The sequence below is a fragment of the Coenobita brevimanus genome, chromosome 98 (assembly GCF_032717465.1).
Source record: "Coenobita brevimanus isolate Jiangsu-jjx chromosome 98, ASM3271746v2, whole genome shotgun sequence".
Lineage (NCBI taxonomy): Eukaryota > Metazoa > Arthropoda > Malacostraca > Decapoda > Coenobitidae > Coenobita > Coenobita brevimanus.
This window is the reverse complement of record NC_137051.1, coordinates 11,087,953-11,114,001: the sequence shown is the minus strand read 5'-3', so window position 1 is coordinate 11,114,001 and position 26,049 is coordinate 11,087,953. Positions and strand designations below refer to the sequence as shown.

General features: G+C 41.0%; 1 protein-coding gene across 1 annotated transcript in view; it reads left to right on the top strand.

Annotated features, from left to right (window-relative positions):
* Window positions 1–26,049, top strand: part of LOC145414237 (putative phosphorylase b kinase regulatory subunit beta) — a 286,779-nt gene that overhangs the window by 216,136 nt on the left and 44,594 nt on the right. Inside the window, exons 19-20 of the mRNA XM_080283817.1 lie at window positions 13,307–13,399; window positions 22,772–22,881. Coding sequence (XP_080139943.1) covers window positions 13,307–13,399; window positions 22,772–22,881 — 203 coding nt within the window. The remainder of the gene's footprint in view (window positions 1–13,306; window positions 13,400–22,771; window positions 22,882–26,049) is intronic.

Sequence of the window (26,049 nt, the reverse complement as noted above, 5' to 3'; positions counted from 1 at the left end):
TGTACTGCCTTGCTCTCCAAGGAAGTGGAATCTATTTCACCCTACATCACCACTGTCTTGGTATCTGGACTACAGGTAACATGTGCAAACTGTGTTTGAGATTTTAAAAAAACATTGTTTCAGCTTTATTTTAAGGAAAATCCATGGATAACTGTACTGTATACAGTACTGTACATGCAAGAGGTGATCGTTCCCCATTTGCATGAAAAGTGCTTAGCTAATTATAATGTGAGTACTGTATATTTTTTCAGGGTCTTTTAAATGCAAGTAGCTTGGGAACTGTGTACATTGTAAAGTTCAGTGCATATAAGAGAAGTAGTTCTTTAATCATAGGAAAAGAAACTTAACCGTAGTTTGTGAAACCCTGACTTATGGCTGATGATGAAAGAGTTCTTAATCATAGGGTAACTCAGCTTTTATGTAGCTAAAAACTAGAATAGCAAAGTATGGTGACCGTGTACTATAATATGTACTTGCAAGAGCCATATCAGAGATGATATTGGAATGTTTGCAAACTTTAGTTCCCTTGGTTAATATGTCATTTTGTAGTGCAATTTTCATTAGTGCATGGAGTGAGCTTGTGACTCTTCCTCCTTGAACATGGTCAGGAACAGTTATAACACAGGGTCTTGCAACATCAATCTGAGGTCAAGCCATGCGTGATGTCATTCCAGTTTAGTCTCTCTCTCTCTCTCTCTCTCTCTCTCTCTCTCTCTATTAGCAATCCTCCCAGTACATTAATATTCACTCACATGGTCACATAGCACTCTCTCTCTCTCTCTCTCTCTCTCTCTCTCTCTCTCATTTCCTCAAGTGCTTGTGCATGCAGTGTATGTTTGTATGTGCACATGTTTGTGTTTGTGCATATTGTGTGTGTGTGTGTGTGTGTGTGTGTGTGTGTGTGTGTGTGTGTGTGTGTGTGTGTTTATTGTCCTATTTGTATTTTACAGGATTTGAGTACTATACGCATATTGTCCCGTCTCCAGCATTACACCTATTCTACTTTTTCTTTGAGAGTATGGATATTCTTAGCATATACCACACATTCATCTAATGCAGGGGTTCCCAACCTGGGGTAAATTACCCCAAGTGGGGTAATTTGGTCTTTTGTGAAGGGTAATGGGGGAGGTAACAAAAAAAAAAAAAAAAATCTAAAAATCATACCAGTTATGATAGACTTCGGACCTATACTAAAATTCAGAGATGAATGTTTAAAGTCATGTTTATTTGGTATCAGTGTTAATAATAAAAATAAATTACTCCTTGCAATAACCCTCTTGGTTTTAGCCTAACCTTTAATTAAGTCCTACATTCAAACTAAAATCTAGGCATCAAAATGTTAAGCAGCTAAAATGCAATTGTGGAAACATAAGCAATGAGGGGTAATGAGTGAAGAGAGGTGTGGAAAATGGGGTAATGGGTAAATAAAGGTTGGGAACCCCTGATCTAATGGGTTCCATTTATCTATGCTTCTGTTTGGAAAATTGTATTTGTCACCCAGGCACCCTGGCAGCTTAAGTTTACAACTGTGTCCCCTTGTTCTGCCACCACTCCCTATCATATGATCATCTCTTTCAACTTTTCAGTACCATGCATACACTTGTATAACATTATCAAGTCTCATCTTTCATGCAGTGTAGGTTTTTTCATCCTTTGTAACCTCTCCCTATATGGCAGTTTTCTCAAGTTAGGTATGATCTGAGTTTTCACTCTTTGTACTTTTTCTGATTAATTGATATGTTTTTTAAGTTGGGAGACTACACAACTGCAGCATATTGTAGTCTAGATCTTACCCCTGTCTATCTGTTTTCTTAGCAAATCTTCTCCCGTATAATAAAATGCTGTTCCTACATTTGATAAAAGAGTAAATGCTCCACTGGTTATCTCATTTTTATGTGTCATTGATGATAATCTGTGCTTTATTATTAAACCCAAATCCTTCTCATGTGTTCTCATGGCAATATCATCCATCCCCAGTTTAAAGTCCCATTTTGTTCTTGTTACACCCAGCTCAGTAACATGTCACTTAATAGCATTAAATTCAATCTACCACTCCTGGCTCCATGTGTATAGTTGATCCATGTATTCTTGCAGCTCCCTACAGCTTGCCTTATCTACAGTTTGTTTCATTATTTTTGCAGCATCGGCAAATATTCTTAAATGATTGAACTTCATTTGGCGTATCATTCACTTATATCAGTATCAGGATATTGAAAGTAATGCGAGTGTAAGTGGCTAGGGAATGGCTGGGAGAAGGAGGGAGGTGAAAGGGAGGAAGAGATCATAGGATGGAAGGACTGGAAACAATGAAGAAAGTCAAAATGGGGAAATCCCCAGGAATTAATGGAGTGTGTGGTGAAATGATGAAGCATGGGGGAGAAATATTATGGCAGTAGCATGGATATGGAAGATGTGCAGATTGGCCTGGGAGGAAGGCAGAGTCCCAAAGGATTGGAAGTCAGGTATAATTATTCCCCTGTACAGAGGAAAAGGGGAAAAAGAAGTGTGTTGTAATCATAGAGGCATTTGTCTTCTTAGTGTAATTGAAAAGTATATGGTACTTGTTGACAGAGGTAGGGAAATAACAGAGGAATTGGTTGGAGAAGAACAGGGAGGTTTTAGGAAGGGAAGATGTTATGTAGATCAGATATTCATTGATAGGTTTTTAGGGGAAAAGTTTCTAGAGAAGGGAAGGAAGTTGTGTGCGACCTTCATGGATTTGGAGAGAGCATATGACAGGGTGGATAGACAAGGATTATGGAATATATTAAGAGTATTAAGAAAATATAAAGAAATGAACATGTCTTGAATTTGGCTCCCTGTCATCCTGTTTTAGCTTTTTCTTGAAGGGAACAGTATGTGGGCTCCTGGCCATTGGTTCCTTTCTCCTTGCATTAAAAAAAAAGAGGGAGGGGGGGACGGAGTTGCTGAATGCCGCGAACAATATGCTTGAGGGTGCTAAGGCTGCAGTGCGTGTGGATAGTGAACTGAATGAATTTCTCTATTTGAATGTTAGATTGAAACGGGTGTGTCATATCTCTGTGGTTGTTCAGTTTATATATGGATGGAGTTATAAGAGAGGTACAAGGTAGGGCAATGGATATTGGAGCAGCCATACTAAGAGATGGCAGCATTTGAAAAACGTCCTGTACTGTTGTTTGCAAATGATACTGCATTGTTAAGTAGACACAGGGGAACTACAAGGCTTAGTGAATAAGTTGGGGAGAGTGTGTAGGAAACAGAATCTAAAGGTGAATGTAGGGAAGAGTAAAGGTATGGCATTCGAGAGAATGAAGTCACTGAATGTACAGTGAGGTTGGATGATGAGGAAATGAAAGATGTTAGTACTTGGGTAATGTGATGAGTAAGGATGGATGTTTGAAGGATGAAGTGCATGAAGGGGTGCAACAAGGAAGAGGTGTTGCTAGCCTGTGAAAGCAGTGATAAGAAATGGGGAAGTAAGCTTGGAAGTAAAAAAGTCACTGCATGATAGTGTTGTGATACCAACTCTAACATATGGAAGTGAAACTTGGACCTTGTTGGAAGTACTCAAGTCAAGAGTGAGAGCAGTGGAAATGGGTTAGTTGAGAGAAGCATGTGTAGTTAATGGAGAGACAGACTGACAAATGAGGAAGTGAAGGAGCGTTGTGGTGTGAATGTGATAGAAAGCACTAGGAGAAATACACTGAAGTGGTTTGGCCATGTGGAGAGGATGGAGAATGAGAGACTAATGAGAAGAGTGTATGTGAGTGAGGTGGAAGGGGAGGCCAAGGGTGAGATGGAGGGATTGAGTGGAGAGAGAGATATGTGAGAGTGGTGTGTGAGCTTGGGGCAGGGCAGTGAAATTGGAACATGGAGGCAATTTGTTTGTGGCCATCTCTTACGGGATTGAGGCATCTGGCAGTAGATAGACAAGTAGGAACATTATGGGTTCCAAAACTGCTCACTGGGGAACACCACTTATTACTCCTTTCCATGATGAGAACGTTTTCTATACTCGATTTTTTTCCAGCTGATGATCCACTTTTGTGAATGTGGCACCTGCGCACTCCTTCCACATGATTGGTTGGTTTCAGTTTCATTCCTGAAGTATCATATTTCCATCCATCCATCCATCATCCAATCCTACATTGCCCCATGAGGAGCGTAGAAGCCCGGGGCTTGGCAGTTAGTCCCGACATTTAAGATGAGAGTGGCCAGCCTCACTCATTCTTGAGTGGCATTACATGAGCAATCAACCCCAAACCACCCCTTGGATATATACCTTCACCGGCTCAATCCGATTGAAGCACAATAATTACCCACTAAACCACCAGGCGCCAAAATCTGGTTATATGGTTACCACCCAGCGTAGTAAATGGTTTCCTGGTGCACAGGAAACCATTTGATTTGTCACTCAGTGTAGAGTCACCCACAGGCAGAAGGAAGAGGAAAGAATGAAGGAAAGAAAGATAGAAGAGGGAGTGTAAAGTCACCCGTAGACAGAAGGACAAGGAAAGATACAAAAAACAATTGTACCTTATATATTCCAGTTCTCACAAATGCTGTTTTACATTGTCATTGTACTAAACAAGCAGACATGAAATGAGTATGTATCTGTGCTTAACCCAAACGGACAATGAATTTAAGGAAGTTGAATTTGAATTGAAATATTTATTGTTGTAAAGGGTACAGAGTTGTTGCGTCTCCCTACATTTTTTTAAAAATAAACGCACATGGCTGGGTAGGTGCAAATAAAAGGTATCTTAATACTTAGGCACTTGTTACATTAGACAATAGTACCATTCTAAGGAAATTAGTGGTTTTGTTAGTGGTAAAGTGGTGGAAGTGGGAAGGCAAATGGAACAATCGCTACAGAGGAGGGGGGAGGGGACACGAGAGACGGCCAGGCGGGAAAAACAAGTTGTCTTGTCTCGCAAGACTTTATAATTTATCATACTACTCCATTGCTTCAAGACCTTTGCCCATATTATCCACAAGTATATATATCCGGAAGTATGTATATTTATTTATTAGAGATGTAACAACTCTGTACCTTTTACAACAACAAATATTTCAATTCAAATTCAGCCTTCTCAAAGTCATTGTCCATTTGGGTGAAGCACAGATGCATACTAGTTTCATGTCTGTTTGTATAGTACAGTGACAATGCAAAACACCATTTATAAGAGTGAGAGCAGTGGAAATGAGTTATTTAAGAGGAGCCTGTGGAGTCACATGGAGAGACAGGCTGACGAATGAGGTTATAAAGGAGCGTTGTGGTGTTGATGTGGATGTGATAGGAAGCGTTATGAGGAACATACTGAGGTGGTTTGGCCATGTGGAGAGGATGGAGGGTGAAAGACTGACGAAGAGAGTGTATATGAGTGAGGTGGAGGGGGAAAGAGGGAGGGGGAGGCCGAGGATGAGATGGAGGGATGGGGTGGAGAGGTATATGAGAGAGGGAGGTGTGAGTTGGAAGCAGGGGAGTGAAATGGCGGGGGACAGGGCGACTTGGAGGCGATTTGTTTGTGGCCACCCCAAACGGGATTGAGGCGTCTGGCAATAGATAGATAGAATAAAAGGTACAATTGTTTTTTGTGAATATGATACTTCAGGTACGAAACTGAAACCAACCAATCACACGGCAGGAGAGAGCAGGTACCACATGAGCTGGAAAAAAATCGAGTATAGTTATACAGTATAGGTCTCATTTATCTGCTAACAATGTAACATCTAATCCATCTCAGTATATCACCTTTAGTACTAACAATATTTTTTCATTTTCTTATCAGCCACTCATGTGGTACTGTCTCACATGTCATCCTGAAGTCCAAATAAATATAATCTACTCACCCATCTCTCCCCTACAGCATGTTAACAACTCTTATCAGAAAAACTAGTTAAGGTACATGAAGTACCTTCTCTAAAACCAGATTGCTTGAAGGAAAGAACTATACCTTACTTTTCTCTAAGTATGGAATCCATTTTTTCCTGAGGGATTTTTCATACAATTTACAAATAATGCTAGTGAGTGACACTGGTCTGTAGTTTACTGGACCTTCCCTATTCCTACTGTCATTTATATTGGTACTATATATGCTGTCTTCTAGTCTCAGCAGATCTCCCCCTCTTAAAGAACACTTTATTATTTATACAGTATATTGTTTTAACTGATTGATCAGCACATTCTCTAATTTCCCTTACTTTTCTCTAAGTATGGAATCCATTTTTTTCCTGCGGGATTTTTCATACAATTTACAAATAAAGCTAGTGAGTGACACTGATCTATAGTTTACTGGACCGTCCCTATTCCTACTCTCATTTATATTGGTGCTATATATGCTGTCTTCTAGTCTCAGCAGATCTCCCCCTCTTAAAAAACACTTTATTATTTGTACAGTATATTGTATTAACTGATTGATCAGCACATTCTCTAATTTCCCAACCAGATATATTCTTTGGCCCAGTGGCATTTCATCTATCTATCAATCCATTGCCAGACACCTTAATCCCATAAGGGGTGGCCACAAACAAATCGCATCCATGTCGCCTTATCCAACACCATTTCACTGCCTTGCTCCCAGCTCACACCCTTTTCTCTCATATACCTCTCCACTCCATCCCTTCATCTCATCCTCGGCCTCCCCCTCAACCTCACTTGCATACACTCTCCTCATTTGTCTCTCACTCTCCATCCTCTCCACATGGCCAAACCACCTCAATGTGTTTCTCCTGACGCTTTCTATCACAACCACATCCACATCACAATGCTCCTTCACTTCCTCATTTGCCAGTCTGTCCCTTCACGTAACTCCACATGCTCCTTTCAATAACTCATTTCCATTGCTCTCACTCTTGACTTTTGTCTTTCCAACAAGGTCCAAACTTCACTTCCATACATTAGAGTTGGCATCACAATATTGTCATGCAGCAACTTTTATTTATATATATATATATATATATATATATATATATATACTTCCATGTCCACTTCCCTGTTCCTTACCACTGCTTTCAGAGAATTAGCAACCTTTCTTCCCTGTTGTACCCTTTCAAGCACTTCACCCTCTAAACCTTCTTCCATCCTCATGACACTACCCGAGTACTTAAACGCACTCATATTTACCATTTCCTCCTCACCCAGCCTCATGATACATTCAGTAGCTTCATTTCTCTTGAAGACCATAACTTTACTCTTCCCTACATTCATCTTTAGATTCCGTTTCGTATGCACTCTCCAAAACTCATTCACCAAGCGTTAGTTCCCCTTTTTCTTCACTTAACAGTACAGAATCATCTGCAAACAACAGTACAGGGAGTTTCCAAACACTCTTATTGGGGTTGCTCCAGCATTCACTGCCCTATCTTTTTTTTTTTTTTTTTTTTTTTTTTTTTTTTTTTTTTTTGAGAGAGAGAGAGAGAGAGAGACTGAATGGAGGAAGGAAAAACAAAGGATATGATAAAAAAAAAGTCCATGTGCCTAAAAGCATCCTCCATTCATAAAATATTTAAAACAACAGGATTTAAATAAAAGTGGATTAAATGTTTGTGGGAAGCAACTCCCTGGAAGTGAATTCCAGAGAGTAGTAGGTCTGGGGGTAAAAGACTTTTGAAATTTTGATAAGCAAAGGTTCTGCATTGCAGGGGAGAGAGTGCAAGTCCATGGGCACTTCCAGCTGCCTGAGTATTTTGGGAGAAAATGTGAAGGGGAGGCACAATTGAAGCAAATTAGTCAGAGCACTTACGGTAAAAATACTGGTAAAGTATTGCCAAAGATGCAACATCTCTACATACTGATAATGGAGGAAGGTCCTGCATAATGGCAGGATTATTAATTAATTAATCTAATGGCTTTAGTTTGAATTTTGTCCAACTGCCTCAATGCAACCGCTCCACAGCCACTCCACCGTAGCGAACAGTATTTAGTCTGAAAACGCACATGACTTTTGTATATTACGGCCAACTGCTCGTCAGTGAAGAATTCGCGAGCTCTGTACAAAAGTTCCAATTTTTTAGAAGAATTTTCAGCAGGTAAGCTGTCCAGCTTAGGTTGGTGTTTAGTGTGACACCTAGGATATCAATTGTAGTGGATATGGGAATATTGACATCATTTAAAGTTATGTGGGAGTCTGAGGGATTCTCTCTGTTGGAGAAATTAATGTACATGTATTTAGTTTTCTGAGCCTTAAATGAGACCAAATTTGTTTGTCCCCAATGATTAATTTTAGAAAGGTCCTGGTTCAGAGAAATTGCTGTTTATTTGGGAATTTATAATATCAGATTGTGCAAAGGAGGTACTAAATGTAAAAGAACTATGAACTGTTGAATCATCAGCATAAGTGTGTATTGGGTTGTATGTGACTGATAAGAGGTCATTTATATGAATGAGAAAGAGGGTTGGGCCAAAACTGATCACTGAATTACCCCAGCCTTTATGGAATGAAATTGGGAATAAATTCCGTCCACCATGACCTGTATTTTTCTGTTATGAAACTATTAACCCCATCCATATACAGATTGAACAACCATGGGGTTGTGACACATTCTTGTTTCAGTCCAACATTCAGATAGAAAAATTCACTCATTTTACTATCCACACACACTACAGCCTTAGCACCCTCGTACATACTCTTCACCACATTTAACAGCTTCCTATTTACTTCATATATTCTTAACACTTTCCATATCCTTTGTCTATCCACCCTGTCATATGCTTTCTCCAAGTTCATGAAGGCTGCAGATAACTTCTTTTCCTTCTCAAAAAACTTTTCCACTGAAGACCTAAGAATGAATATCTGATCTACACAACCTCCTCCCTTCCCCTGTTCTTCTCCAACTAATTCCTCTGTTATTTCCCTAACTCTGTCAATAAGTGTCCCACCATATACTTTTCCTATTACACTAAGAAGACAAATTCTCCTATGATTACCACACACTTCTTTTTCCTCTTTTCCTCTGTACAGGGAAATAATTATACTTGACTTCCAATCTTCCAGGACTCCACCTTCCTCCAGGCCAATCTGCATCATTTCCATGTCCAATCTACTACTTTCCCCCGTGCCTCAGCATTTCACCACACACACCATCAGTTCCTGGGGCTTTCCCCATTTTTACCTTCTTCATTGTTTCCACAACTCCCATCCTACTGATTTCTTCCTCTCTTCTCACCTCCCTCCTTCTCCCAGCCATTTCCCAGCCAGTCGCATTACTTTCACTCTTCATATTCTAGTTCCTTCAAGTGTTCTCTTCATCTGCTCACTTTTCTCCATTCTCCACTACCAACCTGCCATTTTTATCTTTCACATCCTGACTTACTTTTTTATCACCATGTCTGTCTCTCTTTTCCTTTTTCCAGAAACTTTTTTTTTTACATTCCCTCCACTGTACACTCAGATTCCTTCCAAATTTCTAATCCACTCTATTCTTACTCTCTCCTACTAATCTTTTCACATCTCTCCTCTTCTCTGCATATAACTCCACATCTCTGTTTCTCATTCACTCACTTTATGCTTTCTTCATTTGAACCACAGCCTGTCTCACCCCTTCATTCTACCATGCTCTTCCTTGCACCCCCTTTCATCTTCTCTTCACCCCACACACCACCTCACTTGCTGCACAGATTACTTTTGTGAATAACTTGCACACACCTTCCACGTCCCCCATCTTCCCCAAATCATATTTACCCAATTGCTCCTTCACTTCTCACTTACATTCTACCTTTTTCCCATCCTCTTGCAACCTTTCTACCATCCTTGTATGGACTACTTCCTCCTGTCCTTCCCTTCTCTTACTCCTCCATTTTATTTGAACCTTGACTTTCACCACCAGCAAGTGGTGGTCAGACATGCCACTCCCCCAACTACTGTTGCTCTTGCATCCATTACACACCTTTTCATTCTATCATCCACACACACACACTGTCAGTTATTCCCTTCCATTCATTCAGTTCACTACTCACCCTTCTCATCACTCGCCACATATTCCCATAGATCATTTTGTGTCCACAGATGGTATCAGCTGTCACCAACCCCCTCCCTGCACGAATGTCCACTATACAGTACTCATCCAACTTCTGCAGGCACAACTCACTCACCAACTACTCCATCCACCTTCACATTCCTTACTTTTCCATTCATATCTCCAATCAAAAACAGTCTCATTCCATTCAAACTTTTCCATGCATTCTTCCACACTTGTCCAGAACTCTTCTTTCACTCTACCTGCATGATCTTGTGTTGGTGCATAGACACACAATACCGCCCACATTTGCAGTCCAACTTTCAATCTTACCTACACAATCCTTGAGTCGACGGATCCATACTCTCTTGTATTCTTCCATCTCTTGCACACAACAATACAAACTCCTTCTTTTGCCCTCTCATTCTCACCAACTTCTGCTCGTGTACCCCATCCATACTCCCATTCTCTGACAGTCTCACCTCTCCATTTTGTCTCAGTTATTCCACATACATTCACATTTGTCATTAGCTCCAACAGCTCCTGAGGTTCAGAGTCTATAAAATGTATATTATTTGTCCTATTCCGAGTTGTTTTAGGTCTTTGGAAATCCTCTTCCCTTATAAAACCTGTTTGAAAATTTTCAGTCATAATCTCAGACATGTCCTCCTATTGTTCATTGAGTAATTCACCAACTCTTAGTCATACAATCCCTTCTTTTTGTTTAATTTTACTGTTTACAAATCTATTTTTTTTAATTTCGATCACTTCCACACTAATACACTATGTATTTCTCATATTTGGCTGCTTCATTTCTTGTAATCTTCACATAATCATTTCTTAATCTTTTATATATCTCCCATGCTAGCTTCTTATTTTTTTTCTTGCTGTTCCTTGTTTCATTTTTCTCCATTGCTGCTGTACATCTGTTGTCATTGAACCATTCCTGTATGCTTTCATGTTTAGTTCCATATTTGAGAATAAATTTATTAACACCTTCATTTGTTTTCTCCATTCTTCTTCCCAATACATAACCTCAATTTCAGTTACTAAATGATCATTTTCCCAAAGGACAGCAGTACTTTATATTTTGGACAGCATTTGAATCATTTGTAAACATACAGTCAAATTTAGATGGTTCATCATTACCTCTCCTTCGTATGTTCTTGATATTCTGAACCAGTAAGTTTTTTGTTACCAGATCTTGCAGTTTATAATCTTGTGTGTTTGCATTATTACCTGTATCATTCTGCTACCTGTTTACCTCTTTGCAATTTAAGTTTTCAGCTAGGACTAGTTCATTTCTTCTTTGTGCAAGTTTTCCAGATAAATCAACATATCTTGCCATATCCTTATACTGTTCATCATTCCCTAGTCTTGTTTGGGGTGGCATGTAAGCCACTCGTACATCCATCTTCCTCACTTTATCATTTTGAAGTTCTACTGGTAAGGCAGCCAAGGATCACCTCATGCTCCCCCTTGGTGGTAATGCAGAGGGGGACCTGACACTCATCCTCTCCTCATCCATCTTTTTGTGTTATTGTACATGTTTGTGTTGAGTATTTTGTTTATGAGGTTTTGGCAGGGAATGGCATCAAAAGCTTTGCTGATGTCTAGTGTGACTAGGAGTGTTCTGTGTGGTGGCCTAGCTGAATTCATGCCATCGAAAACTCTCTGTGTAAGATCTGTAAGAAGGGTGTTTATGGAGTGTAGTGGCCTAAAGCCATATTGTGATTGAGCTAGGGGAATGTGAGGTGTGACTAGTTGTAGTACCAGTTGTTCAGTGACTTTAGAGGGGATGCAGAGGAGTGTGATGAGGCAGTGTGAGAAAGGTAACGTGGGATCTTTGTTGGGTTTAGGGATAGTGATGATAATGCCATGCTTCCAGATGCTGGGTATTATGTTGTGTGAGTCACTGTAGTTTGATATGTTGGTGAGTGCTTATATGCCTTGTGGTCCAAGGTGTTTAAGGTGAATGTTGCTTATGTTGTCTGGCCCACAGGCAGGTGAGTGCTTAAGGTTGCTGATGATGTGTTTCGTCTGGTTGTAAATGAAAGGTGCGTAGTCTGGGTCTGCGGGGAACTGTCACTTACATCGGATGATACGTCGGTCTTCAGGATGGGGGTTTAGATGGCTGACATGTGAAAAGTGATTGATGAGAGTGTTTGTTTGTTGTTTGTTTGAAGGTATGGTGACTGGTGTTGTGATGGCGGCATGTTCTTTTGTTTTCTTCCTTCGTTCTGTTGTTGCCTCTCCTTCTCCATTTGTTCCATGCCGAATCCCTTTCTCTTTTTGCTGTTGCACACTTATTGAACCAATCCTTTTTCCAGTTCTGTCTCCCACTTACCCTTGGCACATATTTTTCCCACACCCGAATTATAAAAGCCTAGAAAGATATCTTACTTCTTCTGCATCTCTCTGTTTACTGAATTCTCTCCAGTCCACTTCTTCAAAAAATTTTGTCAGTTCTGTAAAGTTTGCCTGTATAGCTCATCTCTTGGCACCACATTCCCTTCTGTCATTTGGAACTTAGTCACTACTGATCACTTTTTCCTATAGGACACAGATATTTCAGAGATTCAGTTGCATCAGGTTCTTTGGTTAGTAGTAAATCAAGTCTTGCTGGTGTGTCGTCACTTGTAAATCTTGTCTCCTCTTTGACCCACTGGGTCATTACATTATTCATTTACTAACATGATACTGCCCTACGAAGCTTCACTACCTCACGAGTCCCACTCCTCTCAGAGTGCCTCTTTACAATTAAAGTCATCCATCAGGATTATATTGTTTCTTTTCTCATTCACTTTCAGTAGGTGTCTAACCATATCTAACAATATCTCCTGGAATTCAGCCTCATTCCATGCCCTTGTCTTAGGGGTTACATAAGCTACTGCAGTGTCTTTCCTGCCTTTCCCTCTGGTTTCTAGTTTTGTATTTATCACTTCTGCCCTACTGTCTCCCTGTTCCACATTATCCACATTTATGCTGTTTTTCACCAGTACCATCACTCCTTCTCCCATTTTTTTTCTTCTCTCTCTCTCTCTCTCTCTCTCTCTCTCTCTCTCTCTCTGCATGTGTGTGTGTGTGTGTGTGTGAACATTATACAGTAATTACATCTGTGTTTAGGATGATTTTGGTAGAGAAATAAGAAAATGGTGACTTTGGCCAAGTCACCAAGTGGCCAGTAACCTGTAGGCATTTATAATGGCTTTCCAGTACAGTACATGGTTAATCAATTTTGGTTCTTAGTATACAGTAGTTGTGTTAGTCAAGAAACCTCTGTAAGTACAGTACCATATTACACCTGTAAAACTTTATGCTGAACTTGATTTTTGTTGACGACAACACTAATAGTCCTATATTGCAGCTGACTGTGGGGTATGGGAAGGATGAAATTCTCTTGGATAAGCCAGTGCAACCAGCAGAGATTCATGACCTCTTCTATACTCCTACTCTTCAGGTCAGTCTATCATTAGTTTTCACTGCAGAACAAAAGAATATGCAATTCTGCGTGAAGAGCAAATAAAGGAGGGAGTGTGAATGGTAACAGCAAGGAAATTGATAAGTTATGAGAGGATGAAATTGATGACAGTCTAGATTAAGATGAAAATGACAATACATATGGCTTGTTTGTTTGTTTACTTTGAATGCCTCAATAGAGAAGTTTTGAGCGGATGTTCAAGTATATTTGAGCAGTATTAGTTGGTGATGAAACCGACAGCCCCACTGATTGTGCCCAATGAGGAGGGTGGCTATATACCCAACAGTACAAAAACAAGACCCATCAAAGGGCAGATGAGCTTTCAAGCTAACATTCATCTAGCAGAGTAGTTTTTTTTTTTTATTATTATTAATGTGAGGAAGAAGGAACCAAAGCCTGAGCCCACAAAACAGTTCCTTCCAAGAAAAAAAAAAAAAAAAAAACAATACAAAATAGAGCCAGATTCAAGATCTGTTCATTTTGAGGTGCCTGGACACATTGTGTTTGAAAGACTGGAGGTCATAGGAAGTAGGAAACACAGACAGAGGGAGACAGTTCCAGAGTTGACCTATTGCTTAAATGAAGGACTGGGAGTAATTGTTAACTCTTGCATTAGGGAGTTGGACAGAAAAGGGATGACAGTTTGTTGCTAGATCGGTGTTATGCACCCGTCGTTGAGGTGGAAGGATTCAAGCAGACAGTTCAGAGGAGCAGTGACCATTGAAGCAGCGATAGAAAAGATAAAGAGGCAACAGTACAGCAAAGAGACCGAGGTTGAAGGGAGCCAGTAAGAGGAGGAGAGTTGATGTGACAAAAAGCCTTTGACTCCATCCTATTGAGAAGAGCTGTATGTGGGGAGCCTCCCCACACATGAGAGTTGTACTCTAAGGGCCATTATCACAGTCATTCCTAACCTTCTGGGCCCGAACGTGTGTCGGGCTCGAACCAAAAGCACCTTTGGATTTCACAGTCACTCCGAATGGCTTTCGGGAGCTTACTAACGTGGGGACGTCTGCCTATGTTGATGCGGTAGGGTTGGTAGTTCTGGGTGGCGAAAACACTTTCCATATGTAGAGAATACAGTAATCACTCCAATATCTGACGTAATAGAGCCATAGGTAGGTCCGGATATTGGTTCTGTCCGGATATTGGGCCCCAGCTTATGGACTTGTACTTATGGACCCTAACTCAGAGAAACACCTATACAACTCCCTCTGGACATGCATAGCACCTATTTAAGACCCAAATCACACCAATAAGGCACATAAATGACTGAAATAAATGCAAAAGAAACATAAAATGAGGGTTTAGAAGTAGGTTCATATAATAATAAACATTCTGGTGACTGGCTCCTGGACTGGTACTTATGGACCCTAACCTAGCCTAACTCAGAAAAACACCTTCCTACTGCACATGCATAGCTCCTAACACCCTATTCACACCACTAAAGGACATTAAAGAGTGAAATGAGGTAAGTATAGCATGGAAAAAAGTATAGTATGAAACATTCTTATGTTCGGATAGTGGGGATGTTCGGATATTGGGCGTCCGGATATTAGAGTGATTACTGTATTTAGAAATTGGAATGTAATGAATGTGATGATTAACATGGCTGGAACATCCACTTCACACAATTCTTACTAATATATTCAGGAGTGAAGATAATCGCAAGAATGCAGCAAAAATAACGAACAGGAAACGTCATCGGATTGAAGAGCTAACTAACGGCAACCTCACCACGCTCCTACTTGAAATCGGAATTAAGCTGAATGCTGATGAATGTTAAGTACTGTAAAAAAAAGGCGTAAGTAAAAATAACCATGAAGTAACATGTAAAACATCTAATGAGTGATGGTGTGGTTTATTAACGCATATACTATTAATACATGAACATTTTCTTTTCTAAACGGGGTGTTAGCTATATCAACTTTTACATCGGGCAACAGATATTAGAATTTTCATGAAAATATGCATTAGACAACCATTCTCGTATTTCTTTCGGGTCCGTTTGTTGTGGAGCCTCCACCCATCTGCGAAAAGCTAGTATTCGGATACATAGTAGAAAGTCTCATAAAAATACACAAACACATATATTTTTTTCAGTACCGGGTGTGTTTTTTACCCCAGAAATATTACATTGGGTATATAATATTGAAATAATAATGAAAATATGTTACACGTAATTATTCTTTTATTTTTTTACTTTCGGGACCATCTGTTGGGAAGGCTGCAGGTCCCCCAAGAATGTTCCAGTAATGTGTTCGGGCCGTCCCGAATGCCGTCCCCAACAGAGGCCTCGGAAGGCTGGTTGGGGGCGACTGTGAAAATGAAAACGTGTGTTCGGAGGCGAGTAAGCCATTGGGGACTGTACTGGGGACGACTGTAAAAACGGCCCTAAATAGGGGTGCATAAAACGCTTGTATAAAACTATCAATTGTGCAGGGGTAAAAAAGGCACAGAATCGGCTTAGCACACCTAATCTCTTGAAAGCAGATTTTACAAGAGATGCAATATGATCTTTCCAAGATAAGTCCCGAGTGAATGAAACCCCAAGCATGTTCAAGGTTGATGCAGGATAGAGCTGGATATTATTAAACATTAGTAGGTACTCCTGTGGAAGATTTTGATGGGTTGATAGGTGTAAAAACTGAGTCTTTGATGCATTAAAAACAACAAGGTTATTTTTACCCCAGTCAGAGATACGAGCCAAGTCAGACATTAGGTGTGCCGTAGCCTCATCCCTTGATTGTTGAAGTAACTGCTGAGATGTACATTGCAGAAACCGAATGGAAAGTGAAGGGTGGAATCATCAGCTTACAAGTGGATGGGGTTAGATGTACAGCTTAGATCATTGATGAATAAAAGGAAGTGAGTTGTGATAGGACAGAACCCTGAGGAACAGCACTGTTGATAGATCTAGGAGAAGAACGATGGCCGTCTACTACAGCAGCTATAGAACGACCAGAAAGGAAGCTATAGATGAAGGCACAGATGGAAGGATAGAAACTGTAAGAGGGCAGTTTGGAAATTAAAGATTTATGCCAGACTCGATCAAAAGCCTTTGAGATGTCAAGTTCAGTGGCCAAAGTCCCAAAAGTAGGATGACCAGGAGTCTGAAAGGTAGGTGAGAAGATCGCTAGTGGAGCGTCCCTGGCGGAACCCATACTGACGATCAGAAAGAAGGTTGTGATAGGAAAGATGCTTTAAAATTTTTCTGTTAAGAATAAACTCAAAAACTTTTGAGACACAGGCTGTTAAAGCAATTGGACAATAGTTAGACAGTTGGGAATGGTCACCTTTCTTTGGGACTGGCTGAATGAGAGCAGACTTTCAGCAAGAAGGAAAGGTACAAGTTGACAGACAAAGGTGAAAGAGTTTACTTAGGCAGGGTGTAAGCACAGAATCACAGTTCTTGAGGACAAGAAGAAAGACTCCATCAGGCCCTTATAACTTGTTAGTATTGAGGCCAGTGATGACAGAAAATACATCAGCTGAAGAAATTTTAATGTCAGCTATGAGGAAATCAGAGGGGGGAAGTGATGAAGAAACACCACCGGAATCACCTAAGGTGGAATTGGAGGAGAAAGTCTGAGCGAAGAGATCTGCTTCATCAGTACAAGAAATAGCTACAGAGCCATCAGAGTAGAAAAGAGGATGGATGGATGATGAGATAAAGTTGTTAGAATGGTTTTTGGCAAAGTGCCAGAAGGAGCAGGAAGAATTCGAGTTGGAGAGCTGAGAGCATTTAGTACGGATGAAATTACTTTTAGCAGAGTGAAGAACAGACTTAGCACGATTCCGGGCAGAAACATAAAAAAGATGTGATTCAAGGGTGGGTTGGGTCTGGTACCTTTTATAGGCCCTCTCCTTGTTGCGGACAGCATTAGAACAAGTGTGATTAAACCAAGGCTTTCTTGCATTAGTCAGAGGATATGAGAAAGGAATGTATACTTCCATGCCCGAGAGAATAACCTCCGTAATGCACAAGGCACACTGAGATGGCTCCCGGCCATGGAAGCAATAATCATTCCGGGGAAAATCAAAGAAGTACTGCCTGAGGACCTTCCAATCCTCAGCTCCAAAGTGCCACAGATGACGTTTCTTTGGAGGGTTCACAGGCCGTATCAGAGTGATAGGACAGGTTAAGGTAGTAGGGTAATGATCGGAGGAGCCCAATGGAGTGAAAAGATTAACAGTGTAAGCAGAGAGATTAGCTGTAAGGAAGAAGTCAGGCATGTTGGAGCTCTCCCCAAGGCAGTCAGGGATATGGGTAGGGTGCTGTACAAGCTGTTCTAGGTCATTAAGGATGGAAAAGACGTAGGTTTGTTCACCAGGTGGATCAGTGAAAGGAGAGAAGAGCCAAAGGTGGTGGTGAACATTGAAATCTCCTAGAATGGAGATTTCAGAAAAAGCAGAAATGAATAGAATGTGTTCCATCATTGAAGTAAGGTAGTCGAAGAATTTTTGATAGTCAGGTGGACCTTGTTAGCCTTAATTGGCAGTCCACCTAGGAGAAGGAAAATTTTTAATGTAAACCTGGGATTATCTGGTAGGGATAGTGTCCCCTAGGTTCCCCCAGTTTTCAGAATCACTTTTCAGAATGTAAGAAAATTCAGAGTCTTGGAGAGTTCAGTAACTGCCCAGGACCCCAACCATATTGGCAGGTTTGTATGGTTGTGTAGAGTGTGAGAAATGTGAATGAGGAGAGTAAGAGCACGGATTTGGTGAATGTGCTTAAAAGTACAGCTTATGAACATTCAAGATCTGAGCATTTCAAAGATGTGAACATGAAAAAAATAACGAACATTTCACAGGTATGAACATAACCACAAAAAACTATTTTAGCATGTAGTGGCCCGTTGCGACCACTTTTGAATGTGGCGGATGACAGTAGTTGCGAGGCGGGTCGCTAGGCGGCAGTGTGGGTGCTAGGGGGCTAACCCGCCATCGTTTGTTTTTTATTTCTTCACGTGGAGGAGAGAGGATTGTAGCTCATTGTGTGTTTAGTACTTTCACTTCATTTAATATGGCTGATAAATGCAGGAAAATGACTATCAAGGGGTAAACAGGTGCCTTTGGAATAATAGAGAAAGAGCTTGCTTCCTTTGAAGAACAGGATCCAAGTGCTGACTGGTTTGACAGAGTTTATGCTGCTGTGCATGATGCCCTGGCCTGCTATCGTCTCATCCTTGACGAGAAGAAGAACACTTCCCAGTCGTCAGTCTTGAGGTTTTTCCCAAGGGTTGTCTTTCTTTCCTTCATTCTTTCCTGTTCCTTCTGCCTGTGGATGACTCTACACTGAGTGACAAGCCAAATGGTTTTCTGTACACCAGGAAACCATTTATTATGCTGGGTGGTAACCATATAACCAAATTTTAGCACCTGGTGGCTTAGTGGGTAATTATTGCACTCCAATCAGATTGAGCCATTGAAGGTTTATATCCAAGGGGTGGTTGGGGATTACTGCTCACGTAATGCCACTCACGGATGAGTGAGGCTGGTCACTTTCATCTTAAATGTCAGGACCAACTGCTTAGCCCCAGGCTCCTACATTCCTCATGGGGCACTGTAGGTTAGGATGATGGATGGATGGATGGAAACAAAATTAGGCAAACCACAGCCTTCGACCTCCTATGCTGAGCCTTCAGCCTCCTTTGCTGAGCCTTCAGCCACATCCGTTCAGCCTGCTTCTCCTGAAAATCCTGACTCACCCACTGCTCTCTCCTCACCTGCATCTTCCAACTAACTACACTCCTCCACCTGCCTCCTTTCACTTCCTGCAAGTCCTGCTATGTCTGCCCTTAGGTGAGCTACAGTAATATTTATAAAATAACTCTGTTATCACTTATGTCCAATGTATATTTACAACTAACGAAACAAAATGAAGTGCTTGCCATGTCTACATATTCGCAGGTGGCAAACGTTCCATTATCAGTAGTACATAGGCATCGGACAATAGCAGGAACAGAGTTGTGTCTTATCCTGTATGTTTTTCTTGTGTATTTCTTGTGTTGATTTATGGAGTTATATTTCATAATACATATTAACTGCTTAAGAACATTTAAAACCCTACCAACAGATCAGTGAACAGTACAGTGTTTATTATGTTATACATGTAGTACTGTAAGGGATTTTCATTTTGCAAACAAAATCAACTTGCGAACAGCCTCTTGGAACCAATTATGTTCGTAAGGTGAGGTATTTCTGTACTAGATGCACTGTGATGGCACTGTGAAACAAAAATGAAAGGATGAGAAGTGGAGGGTATCATATGTGTTAGGTTGTCTTTGGATGCAAGTAGAAGATTCCAAGAAGGAATTGCATTGCTGAGAAATCACGAGTGGCAGAGGGGAATGAAAGATTACATATGTGTCAACTGAAGATGTATGTATGTCAGGTTCTAGTTAAGAAGGTGAAGTGGCAGTGATTGTTGCATATGTACAATTGGCAACATACGAGCCTGGTACGGCCTAATTGTGTAGCTGCGGTCTGGCAGCTGGCACCCCTGCCTGGCATGAGGTATTCACATGTTTGTTGTGGCTTGAAGATGAATTAATAAGTTGTCAGTTATTGGTTAAAAGAGACAAGAACTGTAATTGCAGTTTTAAAAGATACCACATGTAGCAGTGTTTTCTGTTATCATCCTAGTTCATTCTGTTTTGATGACAAACAAATAAAGTCAAAAGATACTATATCCTAGAAATCGGAGTGCCAGCCCACTCACATATTGTTCCCATTTTGCGTTGCCAAATGGTGACGCACACTTTTCAAAAATGGATCAACTTTCCTGCCTATAGCAAAATTATTTTCCTGTCATGTATAGATTATTGTCATCTGGATATTGTGACTCACATTTTATAACAGATGAATTTATCTTTGTAGAATACAAAATTGAATTTATCAACTATAAATATTTGTCATGTGATCTGGTGTCAGTATACAATTGTGCCTTAAAAGAGCAGCTCATGCAAAGCCAACGAATACTTGAATGTTTTTTATTTTTGTTGCAGTGGCAAATATTGTAAAATATATATACATATCCTGAAGTCATTGTTTTTAGTTCCCAGAATGTGTCACAGTACTGTATGGTATAAGCATCTGTGATAAACTGTTGTGTAGAGGTTTGGACACACTTGCTCAAGATATTGCATGACCACAGTGAAATATGGTGCAGGGTTAGTATTGCCAGATAACAATTCGGTAACTTTCACTGGAACCCTGCGCTTTGGTGTCCCTGGTCAGTAAACATGCTTCGGAGAAGTGCCACTGCATCATAAACCGTGTTATTTAATTGTGCATTAATGTTTTGATGCCTAGGTCTCTCCCAGCTTAATAAAAATCTTTAACCCCCACCGCGTTCATCACCTCATATGAGGCAATATGCAGGCCACCCCTGGTCGCACTCATCGCCTCATATGAGGCGACATGCAGGCCACCCCTGGTTGCGCTGATCACCTCATTGAAGTGATGGGTCTCTGCGCCATAATTTCAAGCATAAGGAAGCATCAGTGGTTTCCATGGGAACGTTGAGTCTCCCTCTATGCCAGCATTTCTTAACCTTTTTCCAACCTCAGCACCCCCTGCAGTAAGGCCGCACAGTCCAGCACCCCCTTACATCTGGTTACTGGGACTACAGTTGCTACAATGCTACGGTTACTACACTACTACAAGGATAAAGTAACGTGAAGTACGCCTTGATAATCTGTTTTATACATTCTATAAAAATAAAATATCAGCAATGCCAGTATTAAGCAAAACCAATATACAGTGAGTCCTTGATAAACGAAAACCCGAAATACAAATTTTTGATGTTACGAAAGCGATGAATATAGGACAAATTCCACAATACGAAAGTATCTGTTTCAGTTATACGAAAAACGATACGAAAGGAAATACGAAAAATTCAAAATGAGTGCTCGCTTGTGGCAAGGAAACGAACTAAACCCTCTCTGGTAAACAGTTTTTCACACACTTCTCAGTTGAGTCCACGGTTTTGGGACAATTTGCTGTCTGGTCGATTCCCCGTCATTTATTTACATATCAGTTTATTTAGCGAGTATATTAGTTTTTTATTTATATGAGTTATAAAGATGATGATGGTTTATTATTTTTATAATAAATGTAAAATATGGCATGAAATGGTTGGTACTAACAGAAAAAAATAAAAATGTATTGAAACGTGGGCATGGTTGTCTGCAGGATACATCACACCAAAGTATATGTGGGGCGTCTGGGATGGAGAACCACTGAAGTTGAAGGGCAGTGGCACTGGAATGCAAGGCTTGTAGTTCATCATCAATCACTTGGGCATGTGCCAGTGCAGTGTAATCAGCAGAGGTGGTGAGTGACGGTGCAGGTGGTGTGACCTATGACACCACATTGATCGCTGCCTCAGTGCGAGTGGTCTCTGGTGATCACCCCTGATTGGGTGCACCACCCTGGGCCTCTTCTGTCATGCCTTGGGAAAGGGCACCTGACACCACATTGTCCTGCCCCTGGATGTGACTGTGTGTATGGTACTCACAGAGATGAAGGCAAGTTGCCAACACGCACAGAGAGAAGCTGTTGCTGCTTTGAGATGTGACATAAATTAGGGGCTTGTGGTCAGTCAAGACATAGAACTCCCTGGCCTCCAGGACTAACCACCCTTTATACAGCACATCCAGTTTCTGTCCTTCAGCCCTATACACTGGCCATTCTGTAGTTTATGCAGGAAGACTGCAGTTATGAACCCACTGAGTAACAGAACCGAGAATAATGAGCTGCATGAGAGGTTTGGCAAGAGAAATATCAGAGGGGTGATGCAAACCAGTAGGTTGTGATAGTTTGGACATGCTGAGGGGGGAAGGGGGGGAGGATGACTTGACTCAAAAGTGTCACAGGTATGAATGTGGAAGGAAGAGTGTCCCAGAAGCAGATTGAGGGAGAAGTGGGATGAGGTCCTGTATGGGGACCTCTGGATTAGAGTATTGACAAAGGAAATAGCTCAAGACCTTGACATACAGAATTCTGCCATCAGGTGAAAGCACCTACACATGCTGATGTGATCAGTGATCTCTATACATTATTCAGTTGGTTTGGGTTGTGTCTGCAGTTTTCTTAGAGAGTTTAATTCAACAAGGCCTTTCTCATCCTACGTTAATTTACTGGCCCATGATAATGGGAGTAACACTAGTTATCGTGATGCCCTCAAGGAAATCACCGCACCTTTGGCAAGCATGGCTATAAAGATCTTGTTGTGCTTCTGAATTAGAATGCAAACAATCCAGCTTAATTTCTCTTTTGCAGGACAGTAGTCAGTGACAGTTAAGCTCTATAGAAATCCAACATTTTACCTATTTTCTCTTTTAGGCTTACAATGTGGTCCAGGCAGTTTTGCAGCAGGAGGTGGTATTGTACTGTGGCAAGCTTATCGCAACACACACCCAGCTTTTCAATGGCATACTCAACATAAGGGTTGGGTAAGTAAAAATATCTCTAGCCACCAAAACATTTAGTTTTTGAATACTTAAACATTTATTTTTCTCTGATAGTGAGTGAGACTTTAACTGTAACTACCCTTACACAGACATTTAGCTGAGCACACCATCCACTCACCAGATGTAGTGCTGCTCAGTTTTTTTTTTTTTTTTTTTTTTTTTAATGCTAGGAAGAAGGAACCAAAGGCCATGAGCCTGCAATAACAGTTCCCTCCAAGAGAAAAACAAAATACAATAGAGAGCCAAATTCAAGATCCTATCATTTTGAGATGCCTGGACACACTGCGTTTGAAAGACTGGAGATCATAGGCAGCAGGAAATACAGACAGAGGGAGACAGTTCCAGAGTTGACCTGTTGCATAAATGAAAGACTGGGAGTAACGGTTAACTCTTGCATTAGAGAGTTGGACAGAAAAGGGATGAGAGTTTGCTGCCAGACGGGTGCTACGCGCCCGTTGTAGGGGTGGAGGAATGCAAGCAGACAGTTCAGAGGAGCAGTGACCATTAAAGTAGTGATAGAAAAGAGATAAAGATGCAACAGTGCGGCGAAGAGACAGGTTGAAGGTAGTCAGTAAGAGGAGGAGAGTTAATGAGACGAAAAGCCTTTGACTCCACCCTATTCAGAAGAGCTGTGTGTGGGGAGCCTCCCCACACATGAGAATTGTACTCCACACAGGGGCGGATAAAACTCCTGTATAGAGTCAACAATTGTGCAGGGGTAAAGAAAGAGCGGAGTCGGCTTAGCACACCCAATCTCTTGGAAGCAGATTTACAAGCGATGTAATATGATCTTTCCAAGATAAGTCCCGAGTAAATGAAACCCCAAGCATGTTCAAGGATGATCCAGGATTAAGCTGAATATTATTAAACATTAATGGGTATACCTGTGGAAGATTTTGTCGGTTTGATAGGTGTAAGAACTGAGACTTAGATGCATTAAAAACAACCATATTATTTTTACACCAGTCAGAGATACGAGCCAAGTCAGACATTAGGTATGACATAGCCTCATCCCTTGTTTGTTGAAGTAACTGTTGAGATGGGCGTTGCGGGAACCGAATGGAAAGGTGAAGGGTGGAGTCATCAGCGTATGAGTGGATTGGGTTAGATGTACAGCTTAGAAGGTCATTGATGAATAAAAGGAAGAGAGTTGGTGATAGGACAGAGCCCTGAGGAACACCACTGTTGATAAATCTAGGAGAAGAACGATGGCCGTCTACAACAGTGGCTATAGAACGACCAGAAAGGAAGCTAGCAATGAAGGCACAGATAGAAGGATAGTAACTGTAAGAGGGCAGTTTGGAAATTAAAGATTTATGCCAGACTCGATCGAAAGCCTTTGAGATGTCAAGTGCAATGGCAAAGCTTTCGCCAAAGTCCCGAAAGGAGGATGACCAGGAGTCTGAAAGGTAGGTGAGAAGATCGCCAGTGGAGCGTCCCTGATGGAACCCGTACTGATGATCAGAAAGAAGGTTGTGATAGGAAAGATGCCTTAAAATTTTTCTATTGAGAATTGACTCGAAAACTTTTGAAATACAGGACGTTAAAGCAATCGGACGATAGTTGGAGGGTTGGGAGTGGTCACCCTTCTTTGGGACTGGCTGAATGAGAGCAAACTTCCAGCAAGAAGGAAAGGTACAAGTTGACAGACAAAGGCGAAAGAGTTTGCCTAGGCAGGGTGTAAGCACAGAAGCACAGTTCTTGAGAACAACAGGAGGGACCCCATCAGGCCCATATGCCTTGTTAGTACTGAGGCCAGTGATGGCAGAAAATACATCAGCTGAAGAAATTTTAATGTCAGCCATGAGGAAGTCTTCCTTCATTCATTCCTTCCTTCCTCTACAGTCTTTGTCTCCTTCATTTTTTCCTCTCCCTTCCGTCTGGAGGTGACTCTAACACTGAGTGACAAGCCAAATGATTTCCTGTGCACCAGGAAACCATTAACTACGCTGGATGCAAACCATATAACCAAATTATGGCACTGGTGGTTTAGTGGGTAATTAAAGCATTCCAGTCAGATTGAGCTGGTGCAGGTTTATATCCATGAGGCGGTTGGAGTATATTGCTCATGTAATGCCACTCAGGGATGACAGAGGCTGACCACTCTCATCTTAAATGTCAGGACCAACTTGCCTAGTCCTGGGCTCCTACGCTTCTTATGGGGCAGCACAGGATTAGGTGATGAATGATGATGATGATGAATAAGTATGGATCTGCATATGACCAGGATTGCACTTTTTTTTTTTTTTGGGGGGGGGAGCTATTACCAGAATACATTTGCTTGAGGGATGAAGTTAAAAATTTAAAAGGTTTCATGAATGTGTGACCCAGTTCACTGGACAGTTTGTCAGGCATGAGTGCAGGTGTATGTAACTGTACTTGAGTACAAGTTGTCATGTGCTTGTACTTGTGGGTTGGAAAATTCAGTGTCCCTGTATAATCAGTTACAATGCAGGCACAGTCAAATACATTGTTTTTTTATATATTAACTCTCTTCACAATCTGACACATAGCCTACACATTATGTATTGAAAAGTTCGTGTGGGAGTGAACCAGCATGATCCATTACCAAACAGATTTTTCACATGTATGAAGATGTAGAGAATGGAGACGATGGACTGTCTGCTGTTTTTTATTAATCTGCTAGCATACATAGTGCAAAAATAAACATCTGTCTATCTATCTATCTATTGCCAGATGCCATAATCCCGTAAGGGGGGGCCATTTGACTTTGAGTTATTTGTTTTATGGGGAGGGGCACTAACCCTCCACCAACCCACTTGGGGGCACTCATGGTTTGGTCATATGGTTACCACCCAGCATCGTAAATGGTTTCTTGGCTTATAGGAAACCATTTGGCTCGTCACTCAATATAAAGCCACCTGTAATGGAAGGAAAAGCAATTAAAAGTGACGGGAAAGATCAGAGAAATTGGAAGAGAGGAGGGCAGGCACAGAAAAAGAATGATAATGGCTAAGGAAGAAGTAGGCAGCACTACATCAAGTGAGTGGATGATGGTTGCCACCACCTACCACTAAAAAAAAAAAAAAAAAAAAAAAAAAAAGTAAATAAAAATGCTGCTGACTATAAGGAGAGTGATTATTTCCATTTGTACATATAAATAGTGAAGAATAAATGCTTCCTTTAAGA